Source organism: Macaca thibetana, chromosome 4, assembly GCF_024542745.1.
Source record: "Macaca thibetana thibetana isolate TM-01 chromosome 4, ASM2454274v1, whole genome shotgun sequence".
Taxonomy (NCBI): domain Eukaryota; kingdom Metazoa; phylum Chordata; class Mammalia; order Primates; family Cercopithecidae; genus Macaca; species Macaca thibetana.
The window spans coordinates 134108465-134130063 of NC_065581.1; the positions used below are offsets into that span (position 1 = coordinate 134108465).

The following is a 21599-nucleotide window of genomic DNA, read 5'->3' on the forward strand; positions in this document are numbered from 1 at the left end:
ATTTATATGATTTACCATAATTGACTTAAACATTTCCCTATTGCTGTGGGAGTTATTTCTATTATTTCCCTATTATTGATAATATTTCAGTAAACATCTTTATGCATAAAGAACTTCACTTTTTAAATTATTTCTTTAGAATAATATCAGCAGGTAGGACATCTTAAATAAAACGAGATTTTTAACATTTTTTTAATGTCAGTTGCATAATTCATAGCTCAAAGGGCCATATCAATTTTATATGACCTCTGATAGTCTTTCTACCACAAGTTTATCCTAACACATGCTCTTCTCATACACCATGGTTGGGAGTATAAACTGCCACTACTGCTTGACAAGGCAATTTGAGGTGTTGCTGAAAGTTTATAATGTCCAATACCCTTTGCCCTTAGAATTTCACTTCAAAGAATTGGTTCTTTGAAATACTGGCATATCCACCCAAAGAAAAGCGAACAAGGAAGTTCATAACAGCATTGTTTGTGGTACCAAAGAAATGGAAATCAACCTAATTATTCATCAAGGGAAGAATGTTTAAATTATGATAAATCAAAATAATATTGAGAGTTTTATTTCTGTTTTAAAGAAACTATACGCGTGTATGTATGTCCATATGTATTTGCAGTGCATAGAAAAAGGTCTGGAAGGATCTACTGGCAGTGGTTACCTAGAGAGAGAGACATTCTGTTGGAAGGAAGTGGGTTGCAGGATGGTAATGAGGGAGAAACTGTACCTTTCACTCTATAGGTCTGTATGTATTTTAATTGTTTACAGTAAGTATATATTCAGCTAATAATTTTATAATTAAAGTAACATTTTAAATAAAAAATAACATACGTGAAATGAGTCCAATCTCCTAACATGCAAGTGGAGAAAAAAAAAAAAATAACTTTTGCCACTCCCTTCTTTTATTTCACTATCAATCTAAATAACATGGAAAGCCAGCAATACATTCCACAGTCATCTTTATTTAATGGTCACTTGCTTGTGATCATTAGATCAATGGATGGATTCAGAACAAAAATCTAGAAGAAAATTAGTGCCGAGAGAGGAAAATAGATAGCCGGAAATGTAAAAACGTTAAGAATGAGACTAAGGAACCATATATTTTCAAACAATCTACATACCAAACCACGAATTATAATAAAGTAAATAAATGAAATCCTTTTGTATATATGCCAGCTTTTCATACTGGTTTTAACCTTTACAGTAGATATGCTGCACAAGAAACTGTTGGGTATTAATTTAAGCCTGCAGGTCTCAAGTATATTCCTCTGCAGATCATCTGTATCAGAACCATATGTGGCATTTACTGAATATCAAAAGCTTAGGTCCTAGGTCCATCTCTAAATCTAAGGGTAGAGGGTGGAAATCTGAAACTTCAACAAGTACCCCCGCTGACTTGAGAATCCCCATATCTAAGATCTACTTCCTTAAACTTTCAGGAACACTGACCATTATAATAGTGATGGGAATAGACTCATTCCATAAATTAAAATAAAAAATTATTATTTGACTTCCTGAAAATGATAAGATCACAATTTATTTTCTAAATATTAAGCATTCTGATCTAAATAAAATGCAACCTTAGATTTTATGTACCATGCAAGCAGTGACTGTTTCTATTTTGATCACCATTCTGTGCCCAGCACCCAGTGTCTGGCACATAGTAGGCACTCAATATGTATTTACTTAATTAATATGATTTGGAACAGGGAGCTCCTTACACATAGAAATGACTCTATATGAACTGGAGCTGGCCAGTGGGAGGGAAGAATGTGAGACAGAATGAGATGGGATGGGTTTCTCAGGTACAGAGACAGGGCTCTGTAACTGATAAGACTGTGATCTCAGTCACATCACAACCATTCCAAGTTTCATATCACTTTTCTATAGGGTAAGATTGATTCTGAGAAATTAACTGCCAATAAATCATTTAAATGCAGTTTGAAATGTTGACATATATAGTTAAGCATTTTTTGAATAAATGTCCTTGGGTGCTCTCATTTCAAAGTTAATATTATAAAGATAAAGAAACATTTTGAAATGGAGATATTACCTTCACCACTGATTGTCATTCTGTGATTAAGTTTGAAACCACTTGGAAGAGGACAATCCATTTGAAAGCAAAACAAGAAAGATAACCAGTAAAGAATCAAACTGTCAGTCTACAAGTTTTGTAAATTGTTATCATCCCAGATTTCAAAATCTATCATTTACACCAATTATTTTTACCTCATATACTCTGGAATGATACCTAATATGGATACTACTAAATTTGTGGCAATGTAATCCAAAAAAACATGCAAAATATCTTTTTGAGATTTTCAGCAATAGTCTGTAGAAAACTCTTAACTACAGGATGGTGAGTCACCCAAACCCATGATTTAAAGGACCCAAAAGACTTTTCTGAGGACAGAGACATTAAATACAAAATGTGACAAATTTAGAAAAAAAAAATTCTACTTACTACTATACATGGCCTTCATTGCTAGAGCTGCAAATCAGTCTTAACTGCAGCAAAGGGTCATGGAGAGCAGGGAGCGGATATTAATCTGCATGCCCATCTCCAAAACTCTGGTATATGAGAGCAGGCCATCAGATGTCTGAATTTGCATGAGGAACCCCCTAGGCTGAAATAGGAAACAAAATGAAGGGTGGCCTTAGGATTTTAGGAGAAATGCTCATGAACCTAGACAGAAGTCAAAAGTTGCTCTGACTTCTGAGGGAAGAAGGAGTGGCCTATAAAGGCAGTAAGTCACCCTGAGACAGGGGAAGTCAAAAGACTTGTCACTTGGATTGTGCCACTGTTGACCATCCTTAGGGAGAAGTACTTTTAAGTACCTCCAGGAAAGGAGGTCCCTCAGTTACCCTCATGCCCAGTTCCCGATACACCTGGTTCCAAGGCCTTAATTGAGGCAACCGCTGAAAGATGGTCTTTTGGAAACCTTGAAGAGCGACAGGAAGAGGGGTAAAAAAGCTTACCCAGTTGCGGTGAGCAGCACCAGCGTACACAGGCCAGCAGAGGAAGCTTTGAGAGCAACAGGATGCAAATAACCACAAGCAAGGATAGCAGCAAAACTGAACTCTGGCACCACCTCGAGGCTCTTCAGGGAATGAAGCAGATGAGGCAACAATGGTAGAAATAAATGATGGCCAGGAGAATGCAAGAACAGCCATCGTGGCAAAGGAAGGCAAAGCTGAAATAGCCTCCTTGGAAGGCCAGGAACATCCTCAGCATCCCTGGGAATTGGAACCAACCTGACTTGGAATCCCAGAAGCAAGAGTAGTGTGAGACCATGGCAATGTCACTTGTGCTCCAGACCATGCTTATGGCTGGCGTGGCCTGGTAAAACAGGCTTGCGATAAGAACATGCACTCACATTCTTACGGAGCCATGGTGATTTTGACAACTTCATGAAGGTCAAATGAGGCTTAAAACTTCTGCTGTCTCCTGCCAGGATGCCTTTTTCTTGAAATGTCCTATTTGCAGTCTCTGAAGAAAATAAAGAGAAACAAAGAAATGCTACTACAGTCTTTTCACAGTTGTCTTTAATTGCAAAAAAAATACCAGTTCAAACAATTACTATTTTACGGTGAAGATTACTTTATACACCTGTTTCAGATATTTTCTTTAAAAGAAAGAAAAAATCTGCAATATGTATAACAAATACAATTTGACAGTTAAATGTCCAGTGATTTCACACCTGTGGTAAAGCACACAAAAGCAATAATTTGAAAGGGATATCTAACAAATACAACAACTGTTGGGCTGACACGGTGCTGATTTTCACTGAGCATTCTAGTGGTTTCCCTGAGTATAAAAAAGGACTAGCTTATCTGAAACCCTTAATATCTAAAACTTCTGCTTCCAAGATGAAGTAGCAGAAACCTTCCCTGAGCAATGAGAAACAAACAAGGCAAGCCCTTTGATTGTTCCAGCTTATATCCTTGAATGTCCAAGGTCTTGTGTAAGGAGGTGAAACACATAGAGTCCAGCCATTCCCTGGGTTGAGGGAAAGGAGCTGAAAGGGACAGAATACTTGAGAAGAGAGACCTGTACCAAGAAAATTCCAGAGCTCTTCAAAGCGTTCCCCTAGAATATCTGACTGAGTCCTGATCAGTGCATGTGTGCAAGGAAACTACCTGAGGCTGGGGAAAAACACATTCAAAAGGATTAAAGGGGAGAGTGTCCAGTACTCTAACAAGAAAAGGTGAGCCCTTTGATTGCCCCAGCTTATATCCAAGGCCTTGTATGAGGAGGAGAAACCCAGACGGAGCCCAGGAATACTGTCTGTTCCATTAGCCAGTCTGGAAAACCCCAAGATTCATGAGACATCAGGTAGAAAGAACAGTCTTGCCTCAGTAGTGGGGAATAATTAACTCTGGACTGGTACTCTTCTAGTACCACCTAGGAAATCTTAGAAACAAGACCCAAAACAAACAAACAAACAAACAAAAAACTGATTTCCAGGTAACTTAATTGTGTACCAGAACAATGCCGAAGGATATTTATAGAAATACACAACAATTCAGCACCCAACAAGGGAAACTTCACAATGCCTGGCATCTAATCAAAAACTACCAGGTGTGCAAACTAACTGGTCAATATGGCCCTCATTTTTGAAAAGATAAATCAATTAATCAAAAGTGACTCAGAACTGACATCGAGGTTAGAATTAGTAGATAGGACATCAAAATAGTTATTGTAACTGTATGTCTTATGTTCAAAAAGTCAAGTAGATGTTGGGAGAAAAGCTGAGTGTTGGGAGAGAAGCTGAGGCAGGGCTTGCATGTCTGACATAATGTAAAAGAGTGTTGGAATATATCCAGGGTCCAGGGTCTAAAACCCCTTGTGGCCTTTGGAATATGTCTAGACTTGCTGGCTCCTTGCTTCTAGCACTCCCATTATCTGAAGTAGTCATATGTTTCAAAGAAAATGCTAAACCATCACAGCTGTAACTCATTTGCTTGATACACCGCTTCCTTTCAACCCCCACATCCTCACCACCTGTTTCTTTGTTTGATCACCAATAAATAGCATGGGCTCCCAGAACTCGGGGCCTTCGCGTCCTCCATACTGGCATTGGCCCCCAGTCCTACTTTCTCTCTTAACTTGTCTTTTCCTTTCACTCCGCTGGACTTCGTAGCCTCCACAGCCTGGTGTTGGGTCTGATCACCCCAACAAGCAGAGACACGGAAACTATTAAATCCAAATCCAAATCAAATTTATATAGAGATGGAAACTGCAATGTCTGAGAAAAATCAACTGGATGAAAATAACAGGTGAGACACGGCAGAGCAAAATACTGGTAAATTTGAAAACAATGCAATAGAACCCAAAATAAAACACACTAAGAAAAAGAAAATATAAAGAAAAAAGAACAGAGAATAGAATATCAGTGAGCTAATATCAGTTGTCTAATATGTCTGTAACTGAAGTTCCTGAACAAGGGGGAAAGAAATGGAGTTAGAGAAAATAAATGAATAAATAATGGTGTTGCAGAATGAAAACTGCCACAACTACAATGGAAAGTAATCTGAGTAGCAACTATTAAAATTTAGGCTAAACAAGCATTTTGAGCCAGCAATTCCAATTCTAGGAAAATACAAAGAAATAAAAGCATCAGTATACGAAATTCTATGAAAAGACACTTATTAAAGCATTATCTGAATTCACACAAACTGGAAACAACCTTCATCAATAAATAAACGGTTGATAAATTACCATATGGCCACCATGAAGATAATAAAAGGAATTAATTAGAATTACACACGTAGACAGGAGAAGTGGCCATGATTCATTAAGCAAAAAGAGAGAACTTACATGGTTATTACATCTATAACATGATTCTCTGGAATATAAAAGAGAGAAGTAAAGAAAATAGATTATCTATATGTTTTCACTAACATGGAAAAATAGTATAGAATACCTTGGGATGTGGGTTGAGATTAAATAGAGGCACAGGAGACCAGATTTATAAATATAATACATATATATGGATTGAATTGTTAAAATGAGCATATATTACTTTTGAATAAAAAAATTAAAACATAAAATAAGCACAGTAACAAATGCACTATACATTAACAATATAACATTGCTATGATTTCACAAGCATCAAACTAGAATGCAAAAAGAAGAGGATAGAATCATTTGGCATGTATGTAAAAAATTCATACTTTACAAAGATCAACGGTAAATAAATTTTCATGTGGTCTTTTTATCCAAAAACAAGTAGGGCTAATACTATTAAGCCAATTCTAAAGACAAGAAGACCGGAACGTAGGAAGAACTCAGAATTTTATCAGATAAATTTAACAATTACTCTTTGAAATAATTAAAAAGAATCAAGCAGAAATTCTAGAGTTGAAAAATGCAGGCTGAGCACGATGTCTCATGCCTGTAATCCCAACACTTTGGGAGGCCAAAGGCAGGCAGATCACCTAAGGTCAGGAGTTCGAGACCAGCCTGGCCAACATGGTGAAACCCTGTCTCTATTAAAAATGCAAAAATTAGCTGGGCATGGTGGCACGCCTGTAATCTCAGTTACTCAGGAGGCTGAGGGAGGAAAATCGCTTAAACCTGGGAGGCAGAGGTTGTAGTGAGCTGAGATCGCACCATTGCACTCCAGCCTGGGCAACAGAGTGAGACTCTGTCTCAAAAAAAAAACAAAAGCAACTGACATGCTGAAGAATGCATTAGAATCTCTTAATAACAGCGCCAAACAGGCAGAAGAAAGAATTAGTGAGCTTGAAGACAGGCTGTTTGAAAATACACAGTCAGAGGAGACAAAAGAAAAAAGAATATAAAATAATGAAGCCCACCTACAAGACCTAGAAAACAGTCTCAAAGGGACAAATCTCAGAGTTATTGACCTTAAAAAGAAGTAGAGAAAGAGGTAGGGGTAGAGAGTTTATTCAAAGGGATAATATAAGAGAATTTCCCAAACCTGGAGAAAGACGTCAATATTCAAGTACAAGAAGGTTATAGAACACCATGCAGATTTAATTCAAAGAAGACTACCTAAAGGCATGTAATAATCAAACACCCAAAGGTCAAGAATAAAGAAAGGATCCTAAAAGCAGCAAGAAAAAAGAAGCAAATAACATACACTGGAGCTCCAATATGTCTGGCGGCAGATTTTTCAGGGGAAACGTTATAGACTAGGAGAGAATATCATGATATATTTAAGATGCTGAAGGAAAACAATCTTTTACCCTAACATAAGAACTAAAAAGCAAGAGCAAATCCAACCCAAAATTAGTAGAAGAGATAATAAATATCAGAGCAGAAATAAATGAAACTGAAACAAAATACAAAAAAAATCACAGAATGAAAAGCTGTTTTTTTGAAAAGATAAGCAAAATTGACAAACCTTTATCCAGACTAAGAACAAAGATAGAAGACCCATATATATAAAATAAGAGCTGATAAATGAGACATTACAACTGATACCACAGAAATTCAAAGGATCATTAGTGGCTGCTATGAGCAACTATATGCCAATAAATTGGAAAATCTAGAGGACACAAATAAATTCCTAGACGCATACAATCTATGAAGACTGAACCATGAAGAAATCCAAAACCTGAACAGACCAATAACAAATGAGATAAACGTCATAATAAAACATCTCCCACCAATGAAAAGCTTGGGACCTGATGTCTTCACTGCTGAATTCTACCGAACATTTATAGAAGAACTAATACCAATCCTACTCAAACTACTCCAAAAAATAGAGGAGGAGGGAATACTTCCAAACTCATTCTACAAGGCCAGTATTACCCTAATATCAAAACCAGACAAAGATACATCAAATAAAGAAAACTACAGGCCAATATGTCTGATAAACATTGATGCAAAAATCACTGAATTCAACAACACATTTAAAAGATCATTTATCATGACCAAATGAGATTTATTCCAGGGATGCAAAGGATTCCATATATGCAAATAAATCAATGTGATATATCATATCAACAGAATGAAGGACAAAAATCATATGACCATTTCAATTGATTCTGAAAAAGCATCTGATAAAATTCAACATCCCTTCATTAAAAAACTCAAAAAACTGTGTATAGAAGGAACATACTTCAACATAATAAAAGCTATATACAATAGATCCACATCTAATATCATACTGAATAAGGAAAAACTGAAAGCCTTTCCTCTAACATCTGGAACACGACAAGGATACCCACTTTCACCACTGTTATTCAACATAATAGAAGTCCTAGCTAGAGCAATCAGACAAAAGAAATAAAGGGCATCCAAATTGAAAAAGAAGAAGTCAAATTATCCTTGTTTGCAGATGATATGATCTTACATTTTTTAAAAACCCAAAGACTCCACCAAAAACTATTAGAACTTGTGAAAAAAATTCAGTAAAGTTGCAGGATACAAAATCAACATACAAAAATCAGTAGCGTTTCTATATGACAATAGTGAACAATCTGAAAAAGAAATCCAAAAAGTAATCCTATTTACAATAGCCCACACACAAAAAAAATTAAACACCTAGGAATTAACCAAAGAAGCAAAAATTTCTACAATGAAATCTATAAAACACTGATTGGATAAATTGAAGACAGCACCAAAAAAATGGAAAGATATTCCATGTCCATGGATTGGAAGAATTAATGTTGTTAAAATGTCCATACTACCCAAAGCAATCTACAGATTCCATGCAATCCCTATCAAAATTCCAACGACATTCTTCACAGAAATAGAAAAAACAATCCTAAAATTCACATGGAACCACAAAAGACCCAGAACAGCCAAAATTATCCTGAGAGAAGAGAACAAAACTGGAAGAATCGTATTACTTAAGTTCAAATTATACTACAGAGTAACAAACAGCATGGCACTGGCATACAAACAGACATACAGATCAATGGAGCAGAATAGAGAACCCAGAAACAAATCCATACATCTACGGTGAATTAATTTTCAACAAAGGTGCCAAGAGCATACAATGGGGAAAAGACAGCTTCTTCAATAAATGGTGCTGGGAAAACTGGATATCCACATGCAGAAGAATGAAACTAGACACCTGTCTCTCACCATATACAAAAATCAAATCAAAATGGATTAAAGACTTAAATCTAGACCTCAAACTATGAAACTACTACAAGAAAACAGTGGAGAAACTCTCCAGGACATTGGTCTGGGCAAAGATTTCTTGAGTAATACCTCAGAAGCACAGGGAACAGAAGCAAAAATAAATAAATGACATCACATCAAACTTAAAAGCTTCTGGCTGGGCATGGTGGCTCACATCTGTAATCCCAGCACTTTGGGAGGCCAAGGTGGGCAAACTGCTTGAGCTCAGGAGTTTGAGACCAGCCTAGGCAACATGGCTAGACCCATCTCTACAAAAAGATATAAAAATTAGCCAGGCATGGTGGTGAGCACCTGTAGTCCCAGCTACCTAGAAGGATCACTTGAGCCTGGGAGGCGGAGGTTGCAGTGAGCTGAGATCACACTGCTGCACTCCAGCCTGCGCAACACAGTGAGACTATTCCCAAATTAAAAAAAAAAAAAAAAAAAAAAAAAAAAAGGCTTCTGCATAGCAAAGGAAACAATCAACAGAGACAACCTACAGAAGGAGAGAAAATTTGCAAACTACCCATCTGACAAGTGATTAATAACCAGAATTATAAGGAGCTCAAACAACTATATAGGAAAAAAATCTAATAATTCAATTTAAAAATCAGGAAAGATCTGAATAGACATTTCTCAAAAAAAGACACACAAATGGCACACAGGCATATGAAAAGGTGCTCAACATCACTGATCCTAAGAGAAATGCATATCAAAACTACAATGAAATGTCATCTCACCTCAGTTAAAATGGCTTTTACCCAAAAGACAGGCAATAACAAATGCTGGCGAGGAAGTGGAGAAAGGGGAACTCTTGTATGCTGTTGGTGGGAATGTAAATTAGTACAACCACTATGGAGAACAGTTTGAAGGTCCCCCAAAACACTAATAATACAGGTACTATACAATCCAGCAATCCCACTGCTGGGTATATACTCAAAAGAAAGGAAATCACCATATCAAAGAGATATCTGCACTCCCATGTTTGTTGCAGCACTGTTCACAACAGCCAACATTTAGAAGGAACCTAAATGTCTGTCCATCAACAGATGAATGGATAAAGAAAATGTGGTACATATATATACTGGGGTGCTATTCAGCCATAAAAAAGAATGAGACCCTGTCATTTGCAACAATACAGGTGGTACTGGAGGTCATTATATTCAGTGAAATAAGCCAGGCAAAGAAAGACAAGCTTCACATGTTCTCACTTACTTGTGGAAGCTAAAAATTAAAACAATTTAACTCATGCATAGAGATAATCTAGGAAGGGTAGTAGGGGGATATGAAAGAAGTAGGGTGGTTAATGGGCACTAAAAAAAATAGAAAGAATAAGACCCAGTATTTGATAGTACAAAATGGTGACTACAGTCAATAATAATTTAATTACACATTTTAAAATAACTACAAGGGTATAATGGGATTGGTTTTTTATTTTTATTTCACTAGTTTTGGGGGAACAGGTGGTGTTTGGTTGCATGGAAAAGTTCTTTAGTGGTGATTTCCTAGATTCTAGTGCACTCATCACTTGAGCAATGCACACTGTACTCAATAGATAGTCTTTTATCCCTCACCCTCCTAGCACCCCTCCCCCCAAGTCCATTATATCATTCTTACGCCTTTGCTTCCTCATAGCTTGGCTCCCACTTATAAGTGAGAACATAAAATGTTTGATTTTCCATTCCTGAGTTACTTCACTTAGAACAATAGTCTCAGCTCCAACCAGGCTGTTGCAAATACCATTGTTTTGTTCCTTTTTATGGCTGAGTAGTATTCCATGGCGTCAATATACCACATTTTCTTTATCCATTCGTTGGTTGATAGGCATTTAGGCTGGTTCCATATTTTTGCAATTGTGAATTGTGCTGCTATAAATATGCATGTGCAAGTGTCTTTTTCATATGACTTATTTTCCTTTGGGTCCATACCTAGTAGTGGGATTGCTGAATAAAATGGTAGTTCTACTTTTAGTTCTTTAAGGAACCTCCATACTGTTCTCCATAGTGATTATACTAGTTTACAGTGTGGGATTATTTTTAACACAAAGGATAAATGCTTGAGAGGATGGATATTCCGTTTACCTTGATGTGATTATTATGCACTGCATGCCTGTACCAAAGTATTTCATGTACCCCATAAACATATACACCTACTATGTACCCACAAAAATTTTAAAAAAGAATCTAAAATCTTCTTTCTCCCTTCTATGAAACATTTTCAAACAAACGCTAAAAGTGGTGAGTTACTTTAAGAACCATACATTGTACATGAATTCCAATCGACAAACACAAGTTTAATCGTTCATTAATTCAGCAAATATTTATTGAGGGCCTAATATATACCAGGTACTGTTCTAGATGCTGAATATACAGCAGTGTGCAAGACAAACATCCTGCCCTGTGTGCCTTCCATATTTGTTGGGTGCCACAAACTAATACATAAATGAAGGTTAGGTTCTGTTAAGTGAAATAAAGAAAACAAAAGCAGGTAAGAGCATAGAGAGTTATGTGGAAGAAATAAGGTTCCCATTTTATATAAGGTGGTCTGGGAATCCAGCCCTGAATATATGGCATTTCAGCAGACACCTGAGTGAAATTGAGAAGAGAACCATGTGTGTATCTAGGGGAAGAGTACTTGCAGCAGAAGAACAACTTCTAAGGTGAAAGAATATTGAGTAGATCTGAAACACAATATAAAAGACAGGGTGACTAGGGCAGAGTGGGGATATGGGGAAGTGACAGGAAATACATTTAGAGAAGCAGGCAGGGACCTGCTAAAATCTTTGGATTTTATTCTAAGTATGATTGGCAATTTTAAAGGTTTTAGGGTAATGAAACTTATCTGTGAAGGTAACTTTATTTAGTCATCTATAATTTGTTTTGTTTTTTTTGAGACAGAGTCTCACTCTGTTGCCAGACTGGAGTGCAGTGGTGTGATCTTGGCTCACTGCAACCTCCGCCTCCTGGGTTGAAGCAATTCTTCTTCCTCAGCCTCCCGAGCAGCTGGGATTACAGGCACACACCACCACGCCCAGCTAATTTTTGTATTTTTAGTAGAGACAGAGTTTCACCATGTTGGTCAGGATGGTCTTGATCTCTTGACCTCACGATCTGCCTCAGCTTCCCAAAGTGTTGAGATTACAGGTGTGAGCCACCACGCCCAGCCTATTTGTTTGTTTTTTAAGATGGGGTCTCACAGTGTTGCCAATGCTGGTCTCCAACTCCCGGGCTCAAGTGATCCTCCTGCCTCAGCCTCCAAGTAGCTGGGACTGCATGCATACATCACCACACCTGGCTACTCATCTATATTTCAACTAGAATATCTATTTCTTCCTGGAGGAAAAAAATTAGACCTTTTGAAAATTCTTAGTGCTCCCTGGGACTGTATCTTTGTTGAAGAAGGTAGCTAATGGAGTGTCACAGTGTTTTAGATTGGGGGAAGAGAGGTGGGCAGCACTTGCGTCACTATTTGGCATTTCCTAAGACATGCACTATGCTTGATTTCTGCAACTGGATTCTCCCTCATTCCCATACATAAGGATTCTCTGCAACTTTGGTGCCCTCCCAAATACACAAGATTTCATCCTATAGCTCGCCATACCACACCAGAGCAAGCCGGAACTCACAGGGGCTGCCTGAGGCTCTTTACTGCCTTCCTGCTCCTCTTGAGCACACAGAAACAGCTGAGTGTCCTAGACCAAGGTGGAAAGGGTCCAAACAGGTCTGAACACCATGGGGCCACCTGGCACATGAAACCATCTTCTCTTCTGTCACCTCCAATATACTCTGGGAGCACAGGGAATTCTGGCTTTTTGCTGTGTGCAGACTTCTCAGGGATGGAGCAGAGATCACTCCTGCTTTCAGACGTATGTGGATTTCTGTTGTTTCACTCATGGGATGACAGATTGGGCAAGAACACACACTCTTGCCAAGCGGCCTCTAACTCTTCTTCACCCAACCCAGAGTATCTTTTCTAGTACCAGGACAGGAAAAAAGCATATCATTATGCTTTGTTTTTGAAACCCCGCCTTTCCTCTACTTTTGCTGCTGTATTCCTACTCTTCTGAAACATGAGTGTCACTCACTGCCCAGGAGGGGGCAGGCAGAGAACAAGGGATACAAGAAACACAAGGAGAGAAACTCAGTGAATAACTCAAAACAGTATCTCACCACATCTTCGAAAAATCTTACTGTTATTTTACTTTTACTGTTACTTTCTTTTTTTAATTTATTATTTTACTTTTTACTGAACACTAATTAATGTGCTAAATGTGACATTTCAATCATGGTATATAAATTTGGGGCATATTCTAAAAACCCTGTGCTGGTAGTCACTGCCCTCAAATGGCTTTTTGTCTCTATTCTATGGTAATAAAGAAGGTTAAGCAATAGACCATTAAAATGCCTAGAAAACACTGGTTCTCAGTTGCAAACAACAGATGGCAACTTTGGCTGAGTTGAGGAGGAAAAGCATTCATATAAGAACACCGGGAGGGCCGAGTGTGGTGGCTCAATCCTATACTCCCAGCACTTTGGGAGGCCATGGTGGGTAAACTGCCTGAGCTCAGGAGTTCAAGACCAGCCCACACAACATGGTGAAACCCCATCTCTACCAAAAATACAAACAATTAGCCAGGTGTGGTGGGGTGTACCTGTAGTCCCAGCTACTTGGGAGGCTAAGCTGGGTGACAGAGTAAGACCCAGTCTCAAAAAAAAAAAAGAACACCACGAGGACCAGAGGACTAGGCTGAAAGGCCATGAAGCCAAGGAGATAGGAGATGCCCAAAGTTCTGGTGGAGCCCAGGTCCAGTACCAACACCCCCTCTTCCAGCGAGCATCAGGTGCCAAACCACAGACAGCACACAAAGGGTCAAAACTGCTCCCACTGGCCTTGGACTGGTAGTAGCTATCACTGATGACACACCTATCCCAAGGATGAATTCTACGTGGTCCTTTTCTTCTTCAAGTTGCTAGCTTCTGATTCAAAGTCTGCGTCAGACCAAGATCATATTTTCCTTCCCTAGCAGCAAGGGAGTCTATGAAAATGTAACTAACACGAGAGATGAGTATAAAAAATTTAGATGCTGGGTAGCCAAAAAAAGAAAGACAAGTCCAGCATAAGCATGTTATGAAACAGTGAGAGTGTATTCCTATTATCACTGTATCACTGTAATTAACTTATCGACTTAGAGTTCATATAAATTACAAAAACCTATCTTTGCTCAACTACCCTGTCATAACCCAACTTTGGCCCTCTCTATTTGGGCATATTCACAACTGTTTTAAAAGAACTTCATGTTGAAATATTAGTCTGAATCATACAAAACTGTCACTTTTATGGGTCAAAAACAGTCAGATATTAGCAATGTCTTGCGGTTTTACATATGTCATGATGGACTAATTTACTATGTTCCTAAGATTTGACTGTTTAGAGCATAATTTCCAAGTCTTCAAATATTTGAAGAATTATCTCATATAAGAGCTTCCAATAGCAGTTTAGCAACATGTTTGTATCAACCCAGAAAACAAATAGCATAAAGGTGTGGAAGCACAAATTCATTTATTCAGTTACTTACTGAGCACTCCCTGTAAGTGCCAAGCACAGTACTGCTGAAGGCTGCACACAAGAGACTCTAACTTATTTTTGTCTCCTGGGAGGTTATAGTCTCATGGGACAGATTTCAGCACAATAAAAAGACGGACTTCCCAATCAACATCAAAAAGTCAAATTTGAATTTTTGAATTTATCAAAAAATTTGACGGATATAAGAAATGGACTTTTGTTAACAGAAAATTAAAATAGTGGGCATTTGTACTGTTCTTTGCTACCTAATGTTTATTTATTATCTTATTTGCTATAACAATCTTAACTGAGTCTAAAGAAAACAACATTTTTCTCTTTTTTTCCTTTTTTTTTCTTTTTCAAGACAGAATCTCGCTCCGTCACCCAGGCTGTATTGCAGTGGTACAATCTCAGTTCACTGCAACCTCCACCACCTCCTAGGTTCAAGCAATACTCGTGTCTCAGCCACCTGAGTAGCTGGGATTACAGGCACGCACCACCACGTCTGGCTAATTTTTGTATTTTTAGAAGATATGGGGATTTTGTCATGTTGGCCAGTCTGATCTCGAACTCCTGGCCTCAAGTGATCTGCCCGCCTTAGCTTCCCAACCAAAGTGCTGGGATTACAGTCATGAGCCACTGCACCCAGTCAACATTTTTCAATTTACTGATTTCAGTTACTTCAGATTTTGACCCAACAGCTCTCATTATTCACTGGGTCTGAAGTCTCTTATGATATTTATTCACAATACTGTTTTAAATAGTATTTGTCATAAAGAACTTTTGATTTTTATTAATGTGCTTTTTTAATATAGTCTATAGGTACACAGAAGTGGGAAAAAGAAAATGCCTTCTTTTTGAAAAGTACTTCTTAATACTGATTTTATATTCCTAACAGTAGTATCATCTATTGCTTAGAGTATTAGGTAATGGTTACAGCAATATCATATTTGGATGAGAAAAGTTTTTACTAATGTGAAACCTACATGTCATTTTTCATCTATTAACAACTTATACAGAAGTTGGAAGTCCTGGAAGAGAAGCTTATGAATAATTAAGATTGCTTATTTCCTCCCAGTACCACAGGCATTCCTTCAAGCACTAAACCAAAAATCACAAAGCACATACGTCAGATATCCTTCAAAAAGTCAGGTAAGGGTGCTTCCTAAACAATATAACTTATAACTGAAGATGAAAATTGTCTGAAGAACAATTGCTTAAAAATATATTTACATACAAGGACACTTTGCTATGTAAAAGAATACTGAAATAAATAATTTAATAGAGAAAGAATGCATTTGTAACCCTAACGAATACAGCTTTATCTGTTTTTTAGGCTTTACTTTTTTTTATATAGGAGATTTTCTTTAGGTAAATTCTTTAAAATATGTAGCAGCAATAAATTTACATAATAATCTTAAAGTGCAAAGAAGTTGCTAAAAGTTGTCTCAAAGTAAACTGTAACAGATCAATTTTAACAAAATCATGTTTCTACTTATATACCCTTTTTGCAAGATAAATATTTCCCCCTTCTTTCCAAGCTTTTGCTATTTTCTCCCTTTTTCTAATATTGTTAAGGATGCTTATGATCACATGATCTCCAATTTGAGAATAATCACAAAGAGGTTTATTAATAAGAATAGTCTAGAATGCTAAAGGAATGAAGTTCAATAATATTACTAAACTTATACAGATAATCTCAAACTACAAAGCTTCAATTTATGATTTTTTGATTTTACAATTGCACAAGAGCAACATGCATTCAGTAGAAACTCTACTTGGAAATTCTGATTTTTGGTCTTTTCCCAGGATAGCAATATGCAGTATGATATTCTCTCTTGATGCCGGAAAGCAGCAGTCAGCTGCTCCCGCTCAGTCACATGATCACAAGGGTAACAACCAACACTCTACAGTGTGTTGTGTTGCCAGATGATTTTGCCCAGCTGTAGGTTAATGTTAAGTGTTGTGGGCACATTTAAGGTAGGCTGGACTAAACTATATTTTCAGGTAGGTTAAATGTATTCAATTAATTTTCAAGTTACAATAGGTTTATTAGGATATAACTGCACCATAAGTCAAGTATCTCTATATATTATTTCAATATGTGGATATAACAAAAATAGCATGTTCAATTTTTGATTTGTGGCCAGGTGAGGTGGCTCATGCCTATAATACCAGTACTCTGGGAGGCCAAGGAGGGAGAATTGCCTGAGCCCAGGAATTTGAGACCAGCCTGGGCAACATGGTGAAACCCTGTCTCTACAAACAAACAAACAAACAAACAAAATCAGCCAGGTGTGATGGCACATGCCTGTAATCCCAGCTACCCAGGAGGATGAAATGGGAGGATCACCTAAGCCCTGGGAGGTCAAGGCTGCAGTGAGCTGTGATGGCACCACTGTACTCCAGCCTGGGTGACAGAGTGAGACACAGTCTTAAAAAACAAAACAACAACAACAAAAAAAAACCTAATGTGTAATTAAACAATAGCAAGCAATGAGTGTTTTCCATGTTTTCCAATTATAAGATACTTTCTACTACTATTGTAAGTTACATTGAAACTGTGTCACATATAATATGAAAAAATCTCAATGAAACTTTAGAATCACTTCTCATCACCTAAAACTTTAAAGAAATAAAAGCCATAAAGCTGTTTTTGTTGTTTCTATAGTATTACTATTAACATTTAAAGCATTCCTGTATCCACATACTGCTTAAACAGTTTCATTTCAGATAGTCTTAGCAAGTCACTTGAACTATATGTTTCAATAAAAAGGCTGACATAATGTTGAAACCAACTTCAATTTAAAAATTTTATAGTCCTCATCTTAGATAGAGATTTCTAGTTGATTACTGTGTAAAACTGACAAGTAGAATTTTTAAGTGTCATTCTTAAAAACACATCTTTAAAATACATCTTGATGCCAGAGGAATTCTACTCATTCCACTGCAGTTGAGAAAGAGAACCAGACTGAGCCTTCTAACTCCAACCCAGTTCTCCCATAACTTAGCGTGTGCTCCTGGACACATCACTTACCCTGACAGTAAAAGTGACGAGGCCATAATAAATTGTCTCTCGGGTACCTTCTTATCCTAACCACCAGCAAATCCAAGTGAATTGCCAGAGAGAGTTCTGGTACATCATCCTTAGGGGATTCTAGAACACCAGAACTGGGTTTAATTATCATGCAAAGATTTAGACACGAATGTAAATGAGGGAAGAGAGACTACCTAAGGTTAAATGTTCTTTCAATTAGACTTTTATGTATGCATCACACTTTTTTTCATTGCTTTATCTATTAAAATATATTTATTGAATCTCTATAACGTCGCAGGAGTTGAGGACAGAAAGATGAAAGATTCCTTCGAAGAGCTTTCAATTCTGGTTGGGAAAGTTAGATTTCTAAACAATTACGCTAAGTTGTTATAGTTTCTACAGTAGAAATTTAGGGGAGAAGATAATAAAATGATCATTTCTACTCTGGAGAAAAAGAAAAGTCCTTTATTTTAAAAGTGACACTTGAAATAAGTCTCTATGAAAGGTCAGTGATATGATATGAAAGGAAATTAAGAAAACAATTGCATCAACATTATAAATAAAATTATAAAATAATTAGGAATACAAAAATTATAAAATACTTAGGAATAAACTTAACCAAGGAGGTGAAAGATGCATATTCTGAAAACTACAAAACATTGCTAAAAGAAATTAAAGAAAATACAAATAAATGAAAAGACATCCTGCCTGTTTTAATGAACTGAAGGACTACATATTGTTAAAATGCCAATACTGCTCAAAGCAATCTAATGATTTAATGTAACCCTATCAAAATCCCAATGGTATTTTCTGCAGAAATTTTAAAAATCCATCCTAAAATTCATATTGAACCTCAAGGATCTCTGAATAGCAAAACGATCTTGATAAAGATCAAAGTCAGAGATTTTACACTTCTGATTTCAAAAGTTATTACAAATCTATAGTAATCAAGACAGTGTGATATATGCATAAAGACAAATATATAGACTAATGAAACAGAATAGAAAGCTCAAAAATAAACCCTCATTTATATGGTTGCTATAGTCTGAATGTTTGTGTCCCTCCAAAATTCTTATGTTGAGACCTAATCCCCAAGGTAATGGTATTAAGAGGTGGGGCCTTCGGGAGCCGATGAGGTCACAAGAGGTCTGCCTTCATTAATGGGATTACTGCCCTTAAAAGAGATTCAGGGGTCCTAAACCACTTTTATCTTTGTCCCTGTTTCCCCTCCACCATGTGAGGACATAGCGTTCTCTCCTTCCACTAGGTGAGGATGCAGCAACAAGGTGTCATCTGTGAAGCAGAGAGCCGTCTCCAGACACTAAATCTACTGGTGACCTGATCTTGAACTTCCAGTTTCCAGAACTGTGATGAATGAATTTCTGTTGTTTATAAATTACCCAGTCCAGGTATTTTGTTATAATGGCAGGAAAGGACTACGACAGTGGTCAAAAGGTTTCAACAACAGTGCCAAGACCATTCAATGAGAAAAGACAGTTGTATTAAGCCATTTCTGTATTGCTATAAAAAAATACCTATGACTGGGTAATTTAGAAGAAAAGAGACTTAATTGGCTCACAGTTCTGCAGGCTGTACAGGAAGCATAATGCCAGCATCTCCTTCTGGGGAGGCCTCAGGAAGCCACAATCCATGACAGAAAGCACAGGGTGACCGGGCATCTCACGTGGTGGGAACAGGAGTAAGACAGAGAGGGGAAGGTCCCACATACTTTTAAATGACCAGATCTCACAAGAACTCACTCACTAGCATGAGGACAGTACCAAGAGGACGATAATCCAATTACCTTCCACAAGGCCCCACCTCCAACATTGGGGACTACATTTCAACATGAAATTTGGGAAGGGATAACATCTAAACTACATCAGCAGTCTTTCAACAAATGGTGCTAGGAAAACTGGATATCCACATGCAAAAGAGTGAAGTTAGTCCCTTACCTTACACCCGATACAAAAATTAACTCGAAATGGATCAAAGATGTAAACATTAAGAGTTAAAATTATAAGACTCTTAAGAAAAAACATAGAGGGAAAGGTTCAAGACATGAGATTTGGCAATGATTTCTTGAGTGTGACACCAAAGCACAGGCAACAAGAGCAAAAATAGATAAACTGGATTACATAAAAATTTAAAGTTTTCATGTAGCATAGGATATAATAGAATGAAAAGGCCACCTATGGAATGGGAGAAATATTTGCTAATCATGTATCTGATAAGAGGTTAATATTCAGAATATAAAGAACTCCTTCAAATCAACAAAAAAAAGACAAACAACTTGGTTTAAAAATGGGCAAAAGACTTGAACAGGATTTCTCCATAGAAGAAACACAAATGGCAAAAAGCACAGGGAAAGATGTTCAACATCACTAATCATTAAGGAATTGCAAATCAAAACCACAAATGAAATACCACCTCATACCTATTAGAATGGCCATTATTGGAGGGAGAAGAGCAGGGAAAAACGGCACTGTGGTGGTGAGTGTAGTGAAGCTCCTTGGGAGCAGTACTACAAAGATGCCATGGAGCAGGGCCACAATTACAATGCCCACCTCTGTGCTGAGCGCAGCATGCGCCTGCCTTTCTTGGACTCACAGACTGGAGTAGCCCAGAGCAATTGTTACATCTGGATGGAAAAGTGACCGGGTTCTAGGATTGGCCTCTGGACAGCCATACTCTTACCCTGCCCAGCGCTGGCAGAAAAAGCAGCGAGTCCACCCCCCTGAAGATCCACAACTTTCCTTCCCATCTGTCAAGCCAGACACAGACCAGACCCTGAAGAAGGAGGGGCTGATCTCTCAGGATGGCAGCAGTTTAGAGGTTCTGTTGCACACTGACCCCCTGGAGAAGCGAGGTGCCCCAGGTCCCCGAGTTGATGATGACAGCCTGGGTGAGTTTCCTGTGACCAACAGTCAAGCACGAAAGCGAATCCTAGAACCAAATGACTTCAATGATGAGGACTATGAAGAAGATGCTCCCAAGCATACGGGAAAGGGGTAATCCAAGAGTAAAGGTGTGGGCAGTGCCTGTAAGGAGCTGGATGCTTCCAACCTGGAGGACCGGGACAAGCCCTATGCCTGTGACATTTGTGGAAAACATTACAAGAACCAACCAGGCCTCAGCTACCACTATGTCCACTCTCACTTGGCTGAGGAGGAGGGTGAGGACAAAGAAGACTCCCAACCACCCACCCCTGTTTCCCAGAGGTCTGAGGAACAGAAACCCAAAAAGGGTCCTGATGGATTGGCCTTGCCCAACAACTATTGTAACTTCTGTCTGGGGAACTCAAAGATTAACAAGAAGATGGGACAACTCGAGGAGCTGGTGTCTTGTTTTGACTGTGGCTGCTCAGGGCATCCATCTTGCCTCCTTTTCACCCCCATGACGACGGCGGCAGTGAAGACATGCTGCTGGCAGTGCATCGAGTGCGAATGTCGCGACACCTGCGGCACCGCTGAGAATGATGACCAGCTGGGCTTCCGTGCTGACTGCGATCACGGCTACCAACTGCACTGTCTCACCTCATCCATGTCTGAGCCCCCGAAGGAAGTGGGAGTTGCCACCTGTGTCTGGACCTGTTGAAGGAGAAAGTTGCCATCTACCAGAACCAGAACTCCTCTTGAGATGGCCACCCCCCTGCTCCTCGACATACCTAAGGCTGTTTCTCTCCTCCACTTCACTTCATTTTTCAAACCCACCTTTCCATTCTTCCACATCTCCTTCACAAGTCCAGAGAACCTTGGGGTGGTTGTTCTAGCCTGCCTTTGGCAGCCGCAAGCTGAGGTGGCAGCTCTGGCCACCTCTGGCCCTAGGCCCTCAAGGAGAAAGGAGCAACACCCTGCCCCAAGGCCTACCTGTGGGCCCAGTTTCTCTCTGCCC

The 21599-nt window shown here is 38.3% G+C and overlaps 1 protein-coding gene and 1 pseudogene across 4 annotated transcripts in view; one reads left to right on the forward strand and one right to left on the reverse strand.

Moving 5' to 3' along the window:
* The window catches only part of AKAP7 (A-kinase anchoring protein 7), a 155257-nt gene that overhangs the window by 75987 nt on the left and 57671 nt on the right, over positions 1 to 21599 (reverse strand). For 3 of the 4 annotated variants that reach the window (XM_050786348.1, XM_050786349.1, XM_050786351.1), the window contains exon 6: positions 3381 to 3493. In XM_050786348.1, coding sequence (XP_050642305.1) covers positions 3381 to 3493 — 113 coding nt within the window. Of the gene's footprint in view, positions 1 to 2467; positions 2631 to 3380; positions 3494 to 21599 lie in introns of all 4 variants that reach the window. The other variant, XM_050786352.1, reaches the window with a different exon arrangement.
* On the forward strand, positions 19898 to 21412 carry LOC126952057 (zinc finger protein ubi-d4-like; annotated as a pseudogene).